Source organism: Antedon bifida, chromosome 7, assembly GCF_963402885.1.
Source record: "Antedon bifida chromosome 7, ecAntBifi1.1, whole genome shotgun sequence".
Lineage (NCBI taxonomy): Eukaryota > Metazoa > Echinodermata > Crinoidea > Comatulida > Antedonidae > Antedon > Antedon bifida.
In genome coordinates, this window is record NC_136232.1 from 2,169,574 (window position 1) to 2,184,841 (window position 15,268).

The window sequence follows — 15,268 nt, forward strand, 5'->3', positions numbered from 1 at the left end:
ATTCTGGAAGCCATTGAGTTGTAGATATGAATTCATGTACACATTTTACGTACAAAATGTTTTGACGTCATCAAATGGCCACTTGAATTAAAAAATTAGGATTTGTTATCTTTTTGTGTAGATTATCACATTCAACAGAGCGCATCTTGGTTATGTGTGCTCGAATTTCGCACAACTTTCAGTATGTGCTTGCTTAATTAATTATCTTTATCATGAGTTGACACTATCTTCATTTTAATGACGTCATCACGCGTAAAAACTTGAATAACGTAGTTCGTGTAATTTCACCTTCGCAGTAAATTTGAATATCTTACAGCTCTTCAGAATTGAAGGTTACCTTGATGATTATAATTTGTTATGAAAGCTGATGAAATGTAGATATGAATTCATATAAAAATCAAGCCTATCGGATGTTGTGACGTTAACATATGGCCAGTTGAAGTGAAAAAGTAGTTTTTTCATATTTTTCGTCAAAGTTATACACATTTCAAAGAGCGCGCACAGCGCTTCTACGTGCCAAATTTTTTTCCAAATCTTATATTTTTTTGCTCAATTAATTATCTTTCGAAATTGTCATCTTAAAGTTTTGTTTGATAACGCCATCATTCCAAAAAATTAGAACATGATGTGTGTCCCGTAATTTCACCTATGCTACACTGTATATAGATATACAGTATATACTGTACATATTGTATATGGCATATAGGCACAACTCAGCACTATAAGCGTATAATAGGATGGCATACATCAACATTTTCCGATCGTATGTTAATGTACGTGCATGTTTAAAAAAAAATTATTTCAGTAAAATGATAAAAATGATCACCTATAATTCGTCAAAGTGACGAATTAAATTCTAGTTAAATTTATAGTGGTAAAATCATTAATTTCATTTATTTGTATAAAGAATGTCTATTAAGGTTTATGCTCTGATGAATCATGGGAAAAAATACAAGTATTATTTTAGCCTAGTCATATTTTTATAAACCGCAGAATGCATTATTACAGATTAAGTCAGAACACTGAAGTTAAAAGATGTTTTGGGCCAGACAGAACTTGGATGCATCTTAGAATGGGTGCCATATAGATCTTTCTAAGTTACATGACGTAATGGTTTAGAACACCATGTAGGAGGCATGGGTTCAAGCCTCTGTCTCTGCCATATTGATTGTACAGGCAAAATGCTTTACTCTCAATGCTGCTTCTTTTGGAAGTGACAAAAAGCTACTGCTCTTTCATTTTTGTCACAGTGGATTTTGAAATAGGGGAGAACTCAGGGCCTACAAATGGTGAAATGAAGCTTAATTTGATGTCCTGTCTTTTGCATTACAATTCACAAAATTTAGATCCCTCACCCCCTTGGATCCCCCAGCCCTTGGATCCGCCCTGTGTCATGTCATTGAACAGTAGAAATGGATCATATAAAATGGACTGATACTCATTTCCAACCTCTAAGCCCGGAATTCTAAAGATAATCTTGGTTTAGAAATTAGTATTAGTCATCATAGCGTAATGCTATCTGCAACACTACATGTGTGTTTAAAATAGCTATCATGAGATACGGTAGATAACAACGTTTACTACATGAAGTGAAATATAGAATATTGGTTGAGTATCAAGAAGAAACCCAAGCCTAACCTCCTTCAAATGAAATGCAACAAAGTTTGTAAATGTATAAAACTAGAGAAAGATCCAGGAGGCCTATGTTCAGCTCCATAAAAAAAGGGACAAAAAGTAAGAAAAAATAGGTTGTTGAATCAGTACTGTATACTAAACATAAACAATCAATATAGTACTGTAAAACGCTGCCACGGCAAAGAGATACACTGCATTGTACACACATGGGCTTGTGTATGCATTTGTGAATACAAGTTTGAGCGTTTGTACAAATAACAGTCTGAGCGTACATGTACAAACAGTCTGCAAATGTGTATGAATAAAAATCTGAGCATATGTATGAAGAACAGTTTGCAAGTGTGTACAAATAAATTGAACGTACAAAAATGCAAATAACAGTTTATTGAATTTGAGCAAATATGCAGAGTTTGAGCATACAAATAATAGTTAGAACATATGTGAGAGTAACAGTATGAGCGCATGTGAGAGTAACAGTATGAGAGCATGTGAGAGTAACAGTATGAGAGAGTAACAGTATGAGTGCATGTGAGATAGTAACAGTGAGCGCATGAGTAACAGTGAGCGCATGAGTAACAGTGAGCGCATGAGTAACAGTATGAGCGCATGTGTGAGTAACTGTTTGAGCCTTTGGTGAAAATGTCTTAAATGTCTAAATACAAGAAACATACGACAAATAATAATATTTCTCTTGACTGTTGAATAATTTATTCATTAAGCATCTTCACAATATTGGCCACTTTACATGCACATCACCACTTTTCTTCCAAAGTGTTTATGTGAATCTTCTATAGCAACAAAAAAAAAATTAAATAAAAATAACTTCATCATATTAACAAACTAAAACCCAAAAGAAATTAGCACTATGTTAAAAACTAACGATTGAATCATTATCAAAATTATAACTATTTTAGAATTTCCATCTGCAATTATAAATCAAAAACAATATAATGTTAAATGATGAGAAAAAAAATATCTGTCCAAATAATTTTGAAAGCATGACTAAAATCTAGGATTAGAAGCACCCCTATTACCTAAATATTGCACAACATCCGATGCGACAAATATGGCTAAACTCAAATGACTGCCGGACTGGTCTCTCAGTCACAGTTCACTGCATATTGACCGGTCAAGCTGAAAGCAGGCAGCAGTCAAAGGTCAATTAAAGAGCAAATTTACACCTACTTATTGAACAGAAAATCATTAAAAATTAAGTAAAACAACCCTTTAAAGTCAATATAATTCAAACTAGCTGATATTCGTGCTTTTAAACTGATTTATGTGAATTTAGTAGAATACATTGAGAAAATACCAGTGTTATAATACATATACCATAATACATTTTGTCCTGGCAAATTTAGCAGTATACAGTACATATCCACAGTGGTTTAAATATGTACCATAGTATACTACCATGTACCACAGTGTTATACATACAGCATGGTGTTATACATACAGTGTTATACACATATTACTACTGTGTCTTCATGTACCACAGTGCTTTTTTTCATGTACCAGTGTTATACCAGTACCAGTGTTATACATGTACCACAGTGTTATACATGTACCACAGTGTTATACATGTACCAAAGTGTTATACATGTACCAAAGTGTTATACATGTACCACAGTGTTATACATGTACCACAGTGTTATACATGTACCACAGTGTTATACATGTACCACAGTGTTATACATGTACCACAGTGTTATACATGTACCACAGTGTTATACATGTACCATTAAAACATGTATCAGTGCTGTAATACTATAGTGTAAAATGTACCTTAAGCCAGTTTGTTTAAAAACTGGTATGGGAAAATAAAGCTTGGAATATGATTTAAACACACCATATACAACTCTTATTAAAGTTTGATTTGAAATCTGTTACCAATACCAAGTGCAAAAGCAAAGTTAAAATCAATACTCTATATTTGTCAAATGCTATTGAACTACAGTAAAGCCCAAAGTGCACTTCATACTGTATAACGTATACATCTGCAAAACCAAACCAGAAATACTATTTTGAACAATTGGATTGAAAGTGATAGAATATACATGTTCTCACATCAATAGAAATGTTTGTTTTGACAATCACAGAACTACTTTTGTTTCATAATTTAAAACAATTACAATCTGAGTATTTATCAAATTTAAAGCGCTAAAAATAAATTGAATATAAAAATAATAGTATAATTTATTATAAAACAAAACAAAATTAAATAGACCTAATTTTTAGAATGGTATAAATAGCAAATTAGGATCAGAAAACAAAACATTATTTCTATAGCATATGACACAAAGTATTGAAATGAGTATGTTATTTAAGGTATGTTCCATCCAAAGTGAATTAGCAAAAGGAAGAGTTTAGTGATTCGATACCATGATTCAATTTGAACTCATAACTAGGGAAGTGGTATTATTGAATACAAATTATTATAGGTATTACTCTGTGAAGTGGGTTCTGTGGGTTCTAAGATCCTGTGTGTATCAGGTCTATTATATCCCTATCTCACCATTCTCACACCCCTTTCACACCACCTAAAAAACAAACTCTTGAGTTTACAAACACACACTTGGAAGCACATCATACAACACCCCAGTGTGTGTAAACCCCAGAGTTTTGCTAGGCAGTGTGAACAGGGTATTAGACCTATCTTAGCTAATGAGTGGATACAGAAATAGGAAACATATCTGAGAGGATAACAATACACAATTACAATAACAATCTGTTTAAAACCCAAATGAAAAGGAAACATACGAATGTATAGATAGAACATCACCACAATCTCATTGTGTGTAAAATCTACTGTTAGTTTTAACCGGTTTTGACTGGCTTCCTCAGAAGACCTTGATCTTGTAAGAAGTAAATCCCATTCATAGGAAACCAGACTGAACTAGAAAGAACACAAGCAAAGTACAGATCATTTAAAAATGGATTTAAAACCAACTAGAAAGGGGTAGACCAAAATATAAAACTTGCAGAGCTGGATTAATATAAATGTAACAAAACGGAATCCTTAACAAATGTAAAACAATCGCATTTAATGACGCAATGAAGACAACCACATTTATGATAGGCCTAGAGGGAGTTTATCCTCAAAAGGGAATCCAAACAATAACGCATCAAGCCAAAAATATTTCAGCGTACAACAGGTAATGAGGTGCCAACATAAAAAGAATGGATTAAAAAATCCACAAGATTAAGACAAATGTATGAATAGTAAACTGTTACATATATCTCTTAATGTCTCTATATACACCATGTTATCATTACGTTATATTTTATATATATACTTATATACTGTACAAATCATTGGATAGAATTTATTGTCATAAAAGGCAGAATACCTGACATTGAAACATATTGAGCTTAACTTGAGAAATGAAAACAAAATAAATTCAATTGAAATTGTTGTTAATTTGATTTTAATTTAAAATGGTTAGACAAAAACGTGTTGTTTTGAGTAGTGAGTACAGATTTAAATTTGAAAAGTTAGACTTAGTATTAAATTGTGCATAATGGGGCTTTGAGTTGTATTGAATATTAACATTACTGTATTACAGTATTAATAGTGCTTAATACGAAAATTGCTTAGAAATTCAATGTGACCATTAAGGTGTTTATTTGTCATATGAATTATTGTGTGTAGTCCTAAAGAATAATATACTGTCAGAAATATCTGCACACACAGTAAAACTCCTATCAAGGCACATCATTGAAACCCAACAAAGTGTCTTCTAAATAGGAGTGTTCCCTGCAATGAACATATATTGCCCCTCATTCTATTTCACACATAGTGTCTCCTTAGTAGGGGTTTCTCTTGAATAGGGGTTAACTGTAGTGCTAAAACATAGAAGAGATGTAGATATGCAGATATCCATTAAGCTCTGTTAGTTATTGGTACAACATACAGATTGTTTCTATTGTCTTTTCATATGGAAAGAAAAAAGTGCATTTTGAAAAAGAGGAAAATGACTATCTATTTTCCACTGTTATTATACCACAGTGTTTTGTACCACCCAAATTATTGCTTTTTCCTGACCAATATTATTTACAGAGTTTATTATATTGTCGCAACTGTACACAGTAGCTTTATTTTCTGAATATATAATCTTAAGGTATGTAGGTGAGTTTATATCATTCAAGGAGGCTTAAAATAATAGGCTCAAGTGATTCGCAATAAGGCCACTAAACTGCTAAACAACATGCATAGACTAAGGTATACAGGGTTAGGAATCAACATTCTACGAGCCCCTCATCACATTGTCCAACTTATCCTCTTTCTGTTTATTTTTCATTTTCTACAATGTTTACTTTCTCTCTTCCCTTAACTATTCTTTACTTTAATACTTTCTTTTATGTCTTTTCTACTCTTACTATCCCCCTTTCCACATAATCTCTACTTCCTTTCTCATATTACTTCTCCATCAATCATTCCTGCCATCTTACTATTTCCATTCTTCTACCTCCTGCATCATCCCTTACTCTCTCTTCCTCCCATTTCATTCATTCTCACTTCTCTCCATATCAGTGTTATTCTCCTTTACATAGATACCTAGTCACTAAATCATCTCCTATAATTATCCTCTTTTCCATGCTTTCCAACCTTTGATCCTAGAGCAAGCATGGGAAGACAACGCAAGGCATAATCACACCGTTTTACTTTACATCACGATAAATTTTGCCAAAAATACATTCTTATTTATTCATTTATTATCTATGTACATATATATCATTGTTAACGTTTTCTTTGGCAACAAAAACAACAACAACAACACAGTGATAATATAAAGCCAAAAAACAACGCAAGTGCTCAGGATTTAGGTACTAGGAGTGAGGCTTAAGTGAGGTTTAACATGCATTCCTGGTATGCTTTATATTTGTTTGTGTCCTGCAGATAATCTGAAATGGTAGCTGTCTATAAGCCTGCTATTTTATATACAAACTATGGCTGATGTATGGTTCATTTCACAGATAATCTAGGATAACTAGGTCATGATGAGATCGATTCATGACCCTAATCATCTCATAATGATCATCTCATAATGATCATCTCATGATGATAATCAGAGCATAAAAAAATCAGGTGATCATCTCATGATGAAAATCAGAGCATAACAATGATCAGATGAGCATTTCATGATCATCTCATGACTATGGTGATCATCTGACCACAGTGGCCATAATCATATCAGGTGATCATTTCATGGTCACCTAATGACTATGACCAGATCATGCGATGATGATAATGATGATCACCCAATGACTATGACCAGTTCAAGCGATGACGATAATGATCAGGAATGATCATGCGATGATGATAATGATGACTAATTATGATTATAGTAATTATTGATGCATGAAGACATTGATGATTAAATTCTATTTATGATACTACTTATGTTAGTAACAATTATTGATGATGATGAAAGAGATTGATTTTTAAATATTATTTTCAAAGCAGTATCCAATATTTAAATACACACTTTCTCTGATACATTTACATATTAACATACCCAGACTGGGTAATAGTCCAACATATCCAAGCCATGGATTCTAATGAATATATTCCTAATTTACAAAACGCCGACAGAGCCTGAGAAAACAAAGACGACAAACATACGACGACGACAACAATGATTGCATTGACTAATAAGAAGGAATGATGCTGTCGACCAATCACAAACTCAATCTTCTTCACCTGACTTGCATAGACTATTCCACGAGATTTTCAAGACAACCGTTGTGTAACAATATTACAGACTGAGCAAAATTCTAAAGCTCTGTCTACACTATCAAACAAGTTTGACAAAAACAAGTGTGATGTGCCCAAATATGGTAGTGATATGCTTAAATATGGTAGTGATATGACATCATCATGTCCATATATGGGCACATCACATCTTTTTGCCACATAAAGTTTGATAGTGTAGACAGAGCTTGACTCCTATGACATGTAGCTCTGTTATATTTATGACTTCAAGACATAACCTAACCATTCAACCATGTATATCTGCCTTCCTTTATAGCAGGTGCAAATTAAGCTGTCTACACTATCAAATTTTATGTGACAAAAAATGGGATGTGCCCATATATGGACATGATGATGTTGTATCACTACCATATTTGGCCATATCACTACCATATTTGGGCATATCACACATTTTTTTGTCAAACTTGTTTGCTAGTGTAGACAAAGCTTATGAAATAATATTCATCAACTATATTAATCTATTGTCACATGTTTAAATAACAGTTGAACATAGTTTACTCTTCCATGTTGTGATAAACATACATAAAAACATCTGTTTTCCACTACAAAAGTGAATTTACACAAACACATCTTTTTCACTCAAAACATTACACATGACGAACATATAGATTTTTGAAATGAATAATTTAGTGAGAGAATAATTTTAAATGCTTTTTATGCTAGAAAACTTCATCTGTTAAGTACATATTAGTTTCGTTGGTGGCTACCGTCTACCTGAAATTGTTTTGGGAAACAAGTGTTGATAACCGGTTAGCGTTAGCACTGCGTTGCACTCCTCGTTGTGTTAAGCCTTCGAAACGTTTGAAAGTGTAATTAATAAAGACCCAATCTTTATAGTTGTCATCACCTTCTTTAGGTACAGGAGCAACTAAAATAAAAATAAGAAATATACAAAACATATGAAACAATAATATTAAAAAAGAGGGACGGTGAGATAAAAAGTGATAAAGGGATGAAGATAATGATGTGGATGATGGTGAGATAAAAAGTGATAAAGGGATGAAGATAATGATGTGGATGATGGTGAGATAAAAAGTGATAAAGGGATGAAGATAATGATGTGGATGATGGTGATAATGATGAAGATAATGATGTGGATGATGGTGAGATAATAAGTGATAAAGGGATGAAGATAATGATGTGGACGATGGTGATAATGATGAAGTGATGAAGATAATGATATAGATGACACTGATAAATGATAAAGTTGATAAAACTATAAATATGATGATCGATAAAGATTTAAATACTGATTTGATTTATTTCGATACCATACCATACATGAACAAAAAATGCAATTATTTTGTATGGTGCCAGAGATAGCCCTCTAAATGCCCAAAGGGGAGTCCCCTCTTTATTAGCAAAACAACCACATGATGAACTAATAAATGATTCTTTATTTAAAAAGATATTGTACAATCTAAATGAATACTTACGTGGCTTGACCTCGATATCTGGAAAGCTATCAAAATTTGACGTATCGTCAAGACCTTTGACATCAATTGCTATAGGCGACGGTCGTTCACGAATGTGCTCCCAATCAACCCCTTCAAAAAATGGATGACTCTTGATTTCATCCACTCCATTCTTGCCGATGCGTTGATCTGCTTCACAGCATAGCCTATTGGGACAAGTATATTCACATATCACACAATAGAGGGCCTCCTTCACAATTCACAAATATCTCTGAATTTTGCCTTATTCAGACTACATTGACATGAAGAAGTTAATATTGCATAGATGGTACAAAATAAATGTAAGGTCTATTTCAAACCCAGTCCTTGGTCTGGTGCAAAAATTATAAAATAAAATTTACCTTGGATTTGCTTTTAGGTAAGAAAAACAAAAACTAAACTATTTTAAATTTTTTATCAAAATAAAATTACTACAAAAGCAGATTTGTAGCAGGGAGCCAATTTACTTGGTCAGATGTTTGCTCTGCACTGAAGTAATTGTATTACATTGAGATCACTTTACGGAAAAATTGTTAGTAATGTAATTCTTGAGACCCACCCAGGTCTGAATGCCAGGCTAGTGATCTGGAGGTAGTACACTAAGTTAGAATCCTACAAAGAATGACTTGCAAATTCTCAATGTACTGAGTACACAACCTAGAGCAGGGATAACATCTGACCAATTAAATACTGTATATCTTTACTAACCTTAAAATAAGATCCTTTGCTTCGGCAGATATTGGATTTTCTGGCGGGAAGACGAGGGTATCTTTCCAGTTCATCACTTTATGGTAAGTTTCTTGAGGTGACTCTGAACAGAATGGCGGAAATCCTATTAACATCTCGTACATAATTACGCCTAGTGACCACCAATCACACGCTTGCGTATAACCAGTTTGTAGAAACACCTCAGGTGCAATGTAGTCTGGCGTGCCTACCGTAGAATATGCCTAAAAAAGAGTAAATGTTGTTTCATGTCTCAGATGATAATAACTTATTGAAAGTACAAAAGCGATTGATAACGGTATGGCGTAGTAAGAGGCATGGGTTCGTATCCATGTTATTTCAGTGGTAAAATGCAGGGTTTAGCACTCCTAATGGACCCTATAATACTGGGCAGTTGCATTGGGCTGCTCATGCTCTGGGATCCCTTCAGCTCTTGGGTCTCTGGGTTTAGCCAGCGAGTGCTCATAGCTGTTACACCACTGTGTCATTTGTATCGATTAAATACTCTTATTGCCTCTCTTCTTCTGTACCATGTATATGTAAATAAAAAGTAGTGGATCGTCATCTGGTGTGCTAACATGGTCCTGGACTAGGCCCTCTTGGAAAACAGTCTTGTACAGAAAGGGTATCACCCAGTATAAATAAGAAATGAATAAAAATATAAATGTTGCCTTATCCTTCGGTATCATGTACATGTAAATCAATAACATTTGAAAACAGTAGTGGATCATCTTCTGGTGTACTAACACGGTCCTAGAATAGTTCTCTGGGAGATTATAAGGTGTCACCCAGTATAAATAAGAAATATATAAAAATATAAAATCTTTTAGATTGGAAACCTTTCACATTCAGACGTCGTTACAAAAATAATGAAAGTTAATGTTAGCCTGTTTGTGAGTAATTTTTATATGAATAAATTGAAATGACTAAACAGCATATTTAGTGAGTCATAAACGATGAAAATAATGCGCATGGTGCTTTTTAGCCTGATGATATCAGCCTGAAGTAAGATAGTACTATGAAGACACATCGATCATGTGAATCCTACCTGGATGATTTATGTGTCAGTATCTCTAATTCCAACAAATCCAATAAAAGAACTAAATCCCATGTTTCCCCCATTAACATTCAGAATAGTTTTTAAATACAAGCTTTAATTAGACTTAAATATATCGGTTAGTTGTTTATGTTTCATTAAATGTTTTCATAAATGAGTTTTTTTTTGTCGACTGTAAATATTTAATGAAATATCAAAATGTTTGTGTTGGAATGCAAGTTTTTTTTATGTGAGCAACATTGGTTTGAAACCACTTTCCGCTTCACATCCGTCAGTGTAAATCTCTCATCTCATCATTTTTAAAATCTCACCCGTTTCAATAATTCTTTTTTAGAGGCATCAGTAAACAGAGGTTTATAAATTGTTTTACTGTAATAAAGAGTACATAAAGAAACATACATGAGTATTTCAATATTTGTTTATATAATTTTTTCCTCATTCTCACAGATTTCCTCATCTTTATCGTTTCAAATTAATTACTTATTATTCAGTATATCACCGGGCTGTTTAGAATTTATAATCTGTGCCTGTGGTATTTATATATATATAAATATAAACAATATAACAATATATATAAGGAATTTTAATAGTCCTCAACAACAAAAAATAAACAATTTGAAAAAATAAAGAAAAAAACTTCAAAATGGTGATTCATTCATTCATGAAAGAGATACAATAGTGAGTACATACAATAGCGAGTTCATTTCTACTAGTGATAAATAATAATTTATACTCAATTCATCATGTTTAATTCCACTACACAGGAAGTACATCATTGTGTACATCCGATGTTTGTATTCTAATAGATGATAATTACAGGGTGATCTGTATTTGTAATGAGGTTCATAATGATGAGGTGGACAATCTTGTAGATTCTGTGTATGAAGAGATTGTTTTGTGTTTTTGTTTGTTTTATGAGATGAATAAAGAGAAATTATGTTATGTAAAATAGTGAGATTTTTACCAATGCACGTCGATTCCTTTTCCATGTTTCCATTTTTCTTTTTGAATCTAATGGCTTGTTTGCTTGCACAGCTAAAAAAACAAAATAAAAATGTGAATAAATAAAAAATTCACAGCAAACAAAGAGAGTGACGAATTTTTGTATTTTTGTCACCTTTGTACAATTATTTGAAGCCATAAAGGAAATATCAGGGACATATTGTTTATTATTCATTAAGGAGCCAACACCTAACATTGTCATACATACCCCCCACTCTAATAATGGTACAGTCCATAATGGGTGGGTATTGTCGTGGTGATTATTGCCCTACATTCTTTATCACACAATTCAAAGAAAAACATACATGTAAGTACAGTAAAAGGAGTAGTCCTTTGGGACAACCCTATTTAGGGGACACGTTCCTGTGAAATGAATGAGGGGCAATGTATGTTTTACACTACAGCCAACCACTATTCAGGAGACACCCCTATGAGGGGACTTTGTTGGGTTCTGAAGGTGCCCCTTAGAGGGTAGCTCCGGGTTTAAAATTTTAAAAACCTTCGCAGCAACATGGTTGATACCCCACTTATTGTTTGTCAGTGGTGAAGCAGAACAAGCGTTGTGTTGAAAAATAAGTGGTATATCATCAATCTTGTGGAAATGGTTTAGCTCTGTCTACACTATCAATTATTTATGTGACAACAAAATGTTATGTGCCCATATATGGACATGATGATGTCATATCACTACCATATGTGGGCATATCACTACCATATTTGGGAACACGACACTTTTTTTAGTTTAATACAGTAGTGTAGACAGACCTTTATATTTAAACCCAGAGCCACCTTTTAATAGGGGTTCTACTGTACAATATTAATAATCTTTTATATTCATTATATTATGAAGATGTTTTGATATATAACTTTCCATCAAAAAAGTGCGATTGACAATAAACTTTAACTCTTACTTTGGATTTTTCTGAATAAATACTTACTTAATTCTCTTGGATTTGCCCGAGATAAGTCGCGATAAAATTCTGTTCTATGTGCCTTTTTTAAACCTGTACACAGTCCAAAATCTGATAACTTAATATGACCCTGTACAGAACAAGAGAAAAAAACAATGATTTTAGTATTGCAAGGAACTAGACTTTAAGCTTGGTCTACACTATCAAACTAGTTTGACAAAAAAAGTGTGATGTGCCCAAATATGGTAATGATATTCCCAAATATGGTAGTGAGATATGAAATCATCATGTCCATATATGGGCACATACATTTTTTTTGTCACATAAAGTTTGATAGTGTAGCTTTAGAGATGGAGACTATGCATTTTCTTTGGGATGAAGAAACACAATACAAGATTTGTCGTCAAACCAAAGAGAAAGCAAAGACTATTAATAGGACGGAATTTATTTTTAGCAAATATTAATCAATTGGGGTTAGTTCAAATTTGGCGTACATATAAAACTGATACGATTCCAGAACAATAGCCATATATAGGGCATGTGGCACAGTGTGTTGGATTGTGAGTTCGAATTCAAAGCTTATCGCATCGCTTGTATCCTCATGCAAGACAATTTATGTTTGCCTCTCTCCACCCAGCTGTACAAATGGATATCTGCGGTATGGTCAAAACACAACTGCACCGATTACTGGCTGCAACATTATGGTAGTATGTTTCCAGATGTGTTTGATCTAAAAAAATGACTCGGGTAATAATGTGAAACGCTTAGAGAATACAGATCCAAAACGTGATACGTAATCAACCAATCAACACATTGGCTGCCAGACTTTTTTAAGGTATTGTATGCAGGAACAAGTTATTAAAAACAGAGAATTAAAATTAAAATTCTTCTCAGCACTACCCTGTGGAATTGTGATGTCCTATGACGTATACATGCGGGTTAACAAACGTTTTAAGCGAACACTGTTTTTGACGAGCCTGTACAAAACAGATATGGCGAGTAAACTCGTCGCTGGAAGATGACATATTAAAGGTTAGACTCGAGTTATAAAAAAACTTACCGTAATATCAATAAGAAGATTATCAGGTTTGATATCTCTATGTATAAATTCTAGTTTATGTATTGAGTGAATGGCTAATATAGTCTCTGCTATACAGAATTGAGTACATTCTTCAGAAAGAGTGTCCCTCTTAATTAGTAGTGTCATCATATCACCTGAAAAATACAAATGTTCTTTTGTCAAAATTTATTATGAATTTTATGTAAATATTTTGCCTAACAAATTTGAACATTGCTAAATTGGGAACAAGTTATAATCAACCATATCTTATCAATGCAAAATATTTCTTTTTTGAAAAGAGAAACTATAGTTGGAATTGATATTCCTGCATGCTACCGTAATACAGATCAGATACGAGATATGTTTATTTTACTGTAAGTAATAACAGGGTTTTTTTTATCCTGATATGATAAACAACTGTGTTTTTTTATTGATAAATTGATAAAACACATGCATTTTAAAATACTCAATACATTGTGCATGTCCTTATCCTTGGTGGTAGACTTAATCAACAACTTATATTAAACCTAATCTCTGATTAGAAGACCAGTGTAATCTCTTAAAAACTTATCATATTCATAACAAAAAACATCAATAACTGCAATACAACAACGTCTATAATTAAATATAATGTTCGCCAATCAATATAATTTTATTAGCGATGTTTCATTTCATGATGCACTACAATATGCGCCTAACAAGTAAAAAGACCATTCTACGCATTCTCATATGTGTCTGATCATGTGCAGAATTACCTTTTTACGCGATAGACATGTATTCTAATGGCGCGTCAAGAAAACAAAAAGGTCGCTATATAAGTTTCAACACCTGTTGGTTTGGGAAAATATAAGCACTCTGAAAGCAGCAGCTAAAACTGAAGAAAAAAAGCCTTAATTGTTCTTTTTTAATAGTGTGCAGAGTAATATCTTTAATGTACATGGGACCACTGGCTTCACATCTCATCCGAAGGATGCAGTAATAATGTTTTATGATCTTTCTCAAAGACATGACAGCAGAGTTATAAAATATTTTAACGCATTAGTTTACATTACCATATCTCAGGCATTATGTGTAGGTGTATACTAACAATATTAAAAAATAACTCATTTCAAAGTGTTGAAAAGATGGATAATTTCACAGATAGCACTACTATCAAGTAATAATACTATTGGGATCAGCGTTTAGTCAAACACTTTACTTAATGTTTCAATGAAATACTATACTAGCAGAAGTATTATACAGTTTGCTAGGCCGGCTTCTTCACTTTGTTGTGTGGTGTTGGCTCAATTTATTTCAGCGGAAGATGGCGGCTTGGGACACCTTCTTTTTTCAGCTGAGGGGCCTAGATTAGAATCTGTTTTATCCGGCATATCAAAAAAAAAAAATTATCCACCTTAAATCTCGCTGTATATATCTGGGTGTATTCAAGTACACAATAGTTAAAGACTTTTGGGGCAGAAAGTGGACAAAATAACTGATAAATTTAACTATATTTAAAGACATGTCTGGCATATCTGATGACGCCCTCATGCCAGGCGAGGCCAGGCCTAGAGTAGGCTTAGATAACGGATAAAAAGACTCTAAATTATAAAGATGTACATAGATACATCAAATGTAGGGTACAGAGACACTGTAATACAGATATTA

General features: G+C 33.2%; 2 protein-coding genes across 2 annotated transcripts in view; one reads left to right on the forward strand and one right to left on the reverse strand.

Annotated features, from left to right (window-relative positions):
- Positions 1 to 15,268, forward strand: part of LOC144847555 (lysoplasmalogenase TMEM86A-like) — a 115,512-nt gene that overhangs the window by 6,445 nt on the left and 93,799 nt on the right. The window lies entirely within an intron of this gene.
- The window catches only part of LOC144847542 (serine/threonine-protein kinase tricornered-like), a 31,530-nt gene continuing 18,582 nt past the window's right edge, over positions 2,321 to 15,268 (reverse strand). Inside the window, exons 6-11 of the mRNA XM_078703955.1 lie at positions 13,622 to 13,776; positions 12,589 to 12,691; positions 11,613 to 11,683; positions 9,574 to 9,815; positions 8,848 to 9,032; positions 2,321 to 8,279 (exon numbers count right to left, since the gene is read on the reverse strand). Of these exons, the coding sequence (XP_078560081.1) occupies positions 8,122 to 8,279; positions 8,848 to 9,032; positions 9,574 to 9,815; positions 11,613 to 11,683; positions 12,589 to 12,691; positions 13,622 to 13,776 (914 nt within the window). The 3' untranslated portion in view covers positions 2,321 to 8,121. The remainder of the gene's footprint in view (positions 8,280 to 8,847; positions 9,033 to 9,573; positions 9,816 to 11,612; positions 11,684 to 12,588; positions 12,692 to 13,621; positions 13,777 to 15,268) is intronic.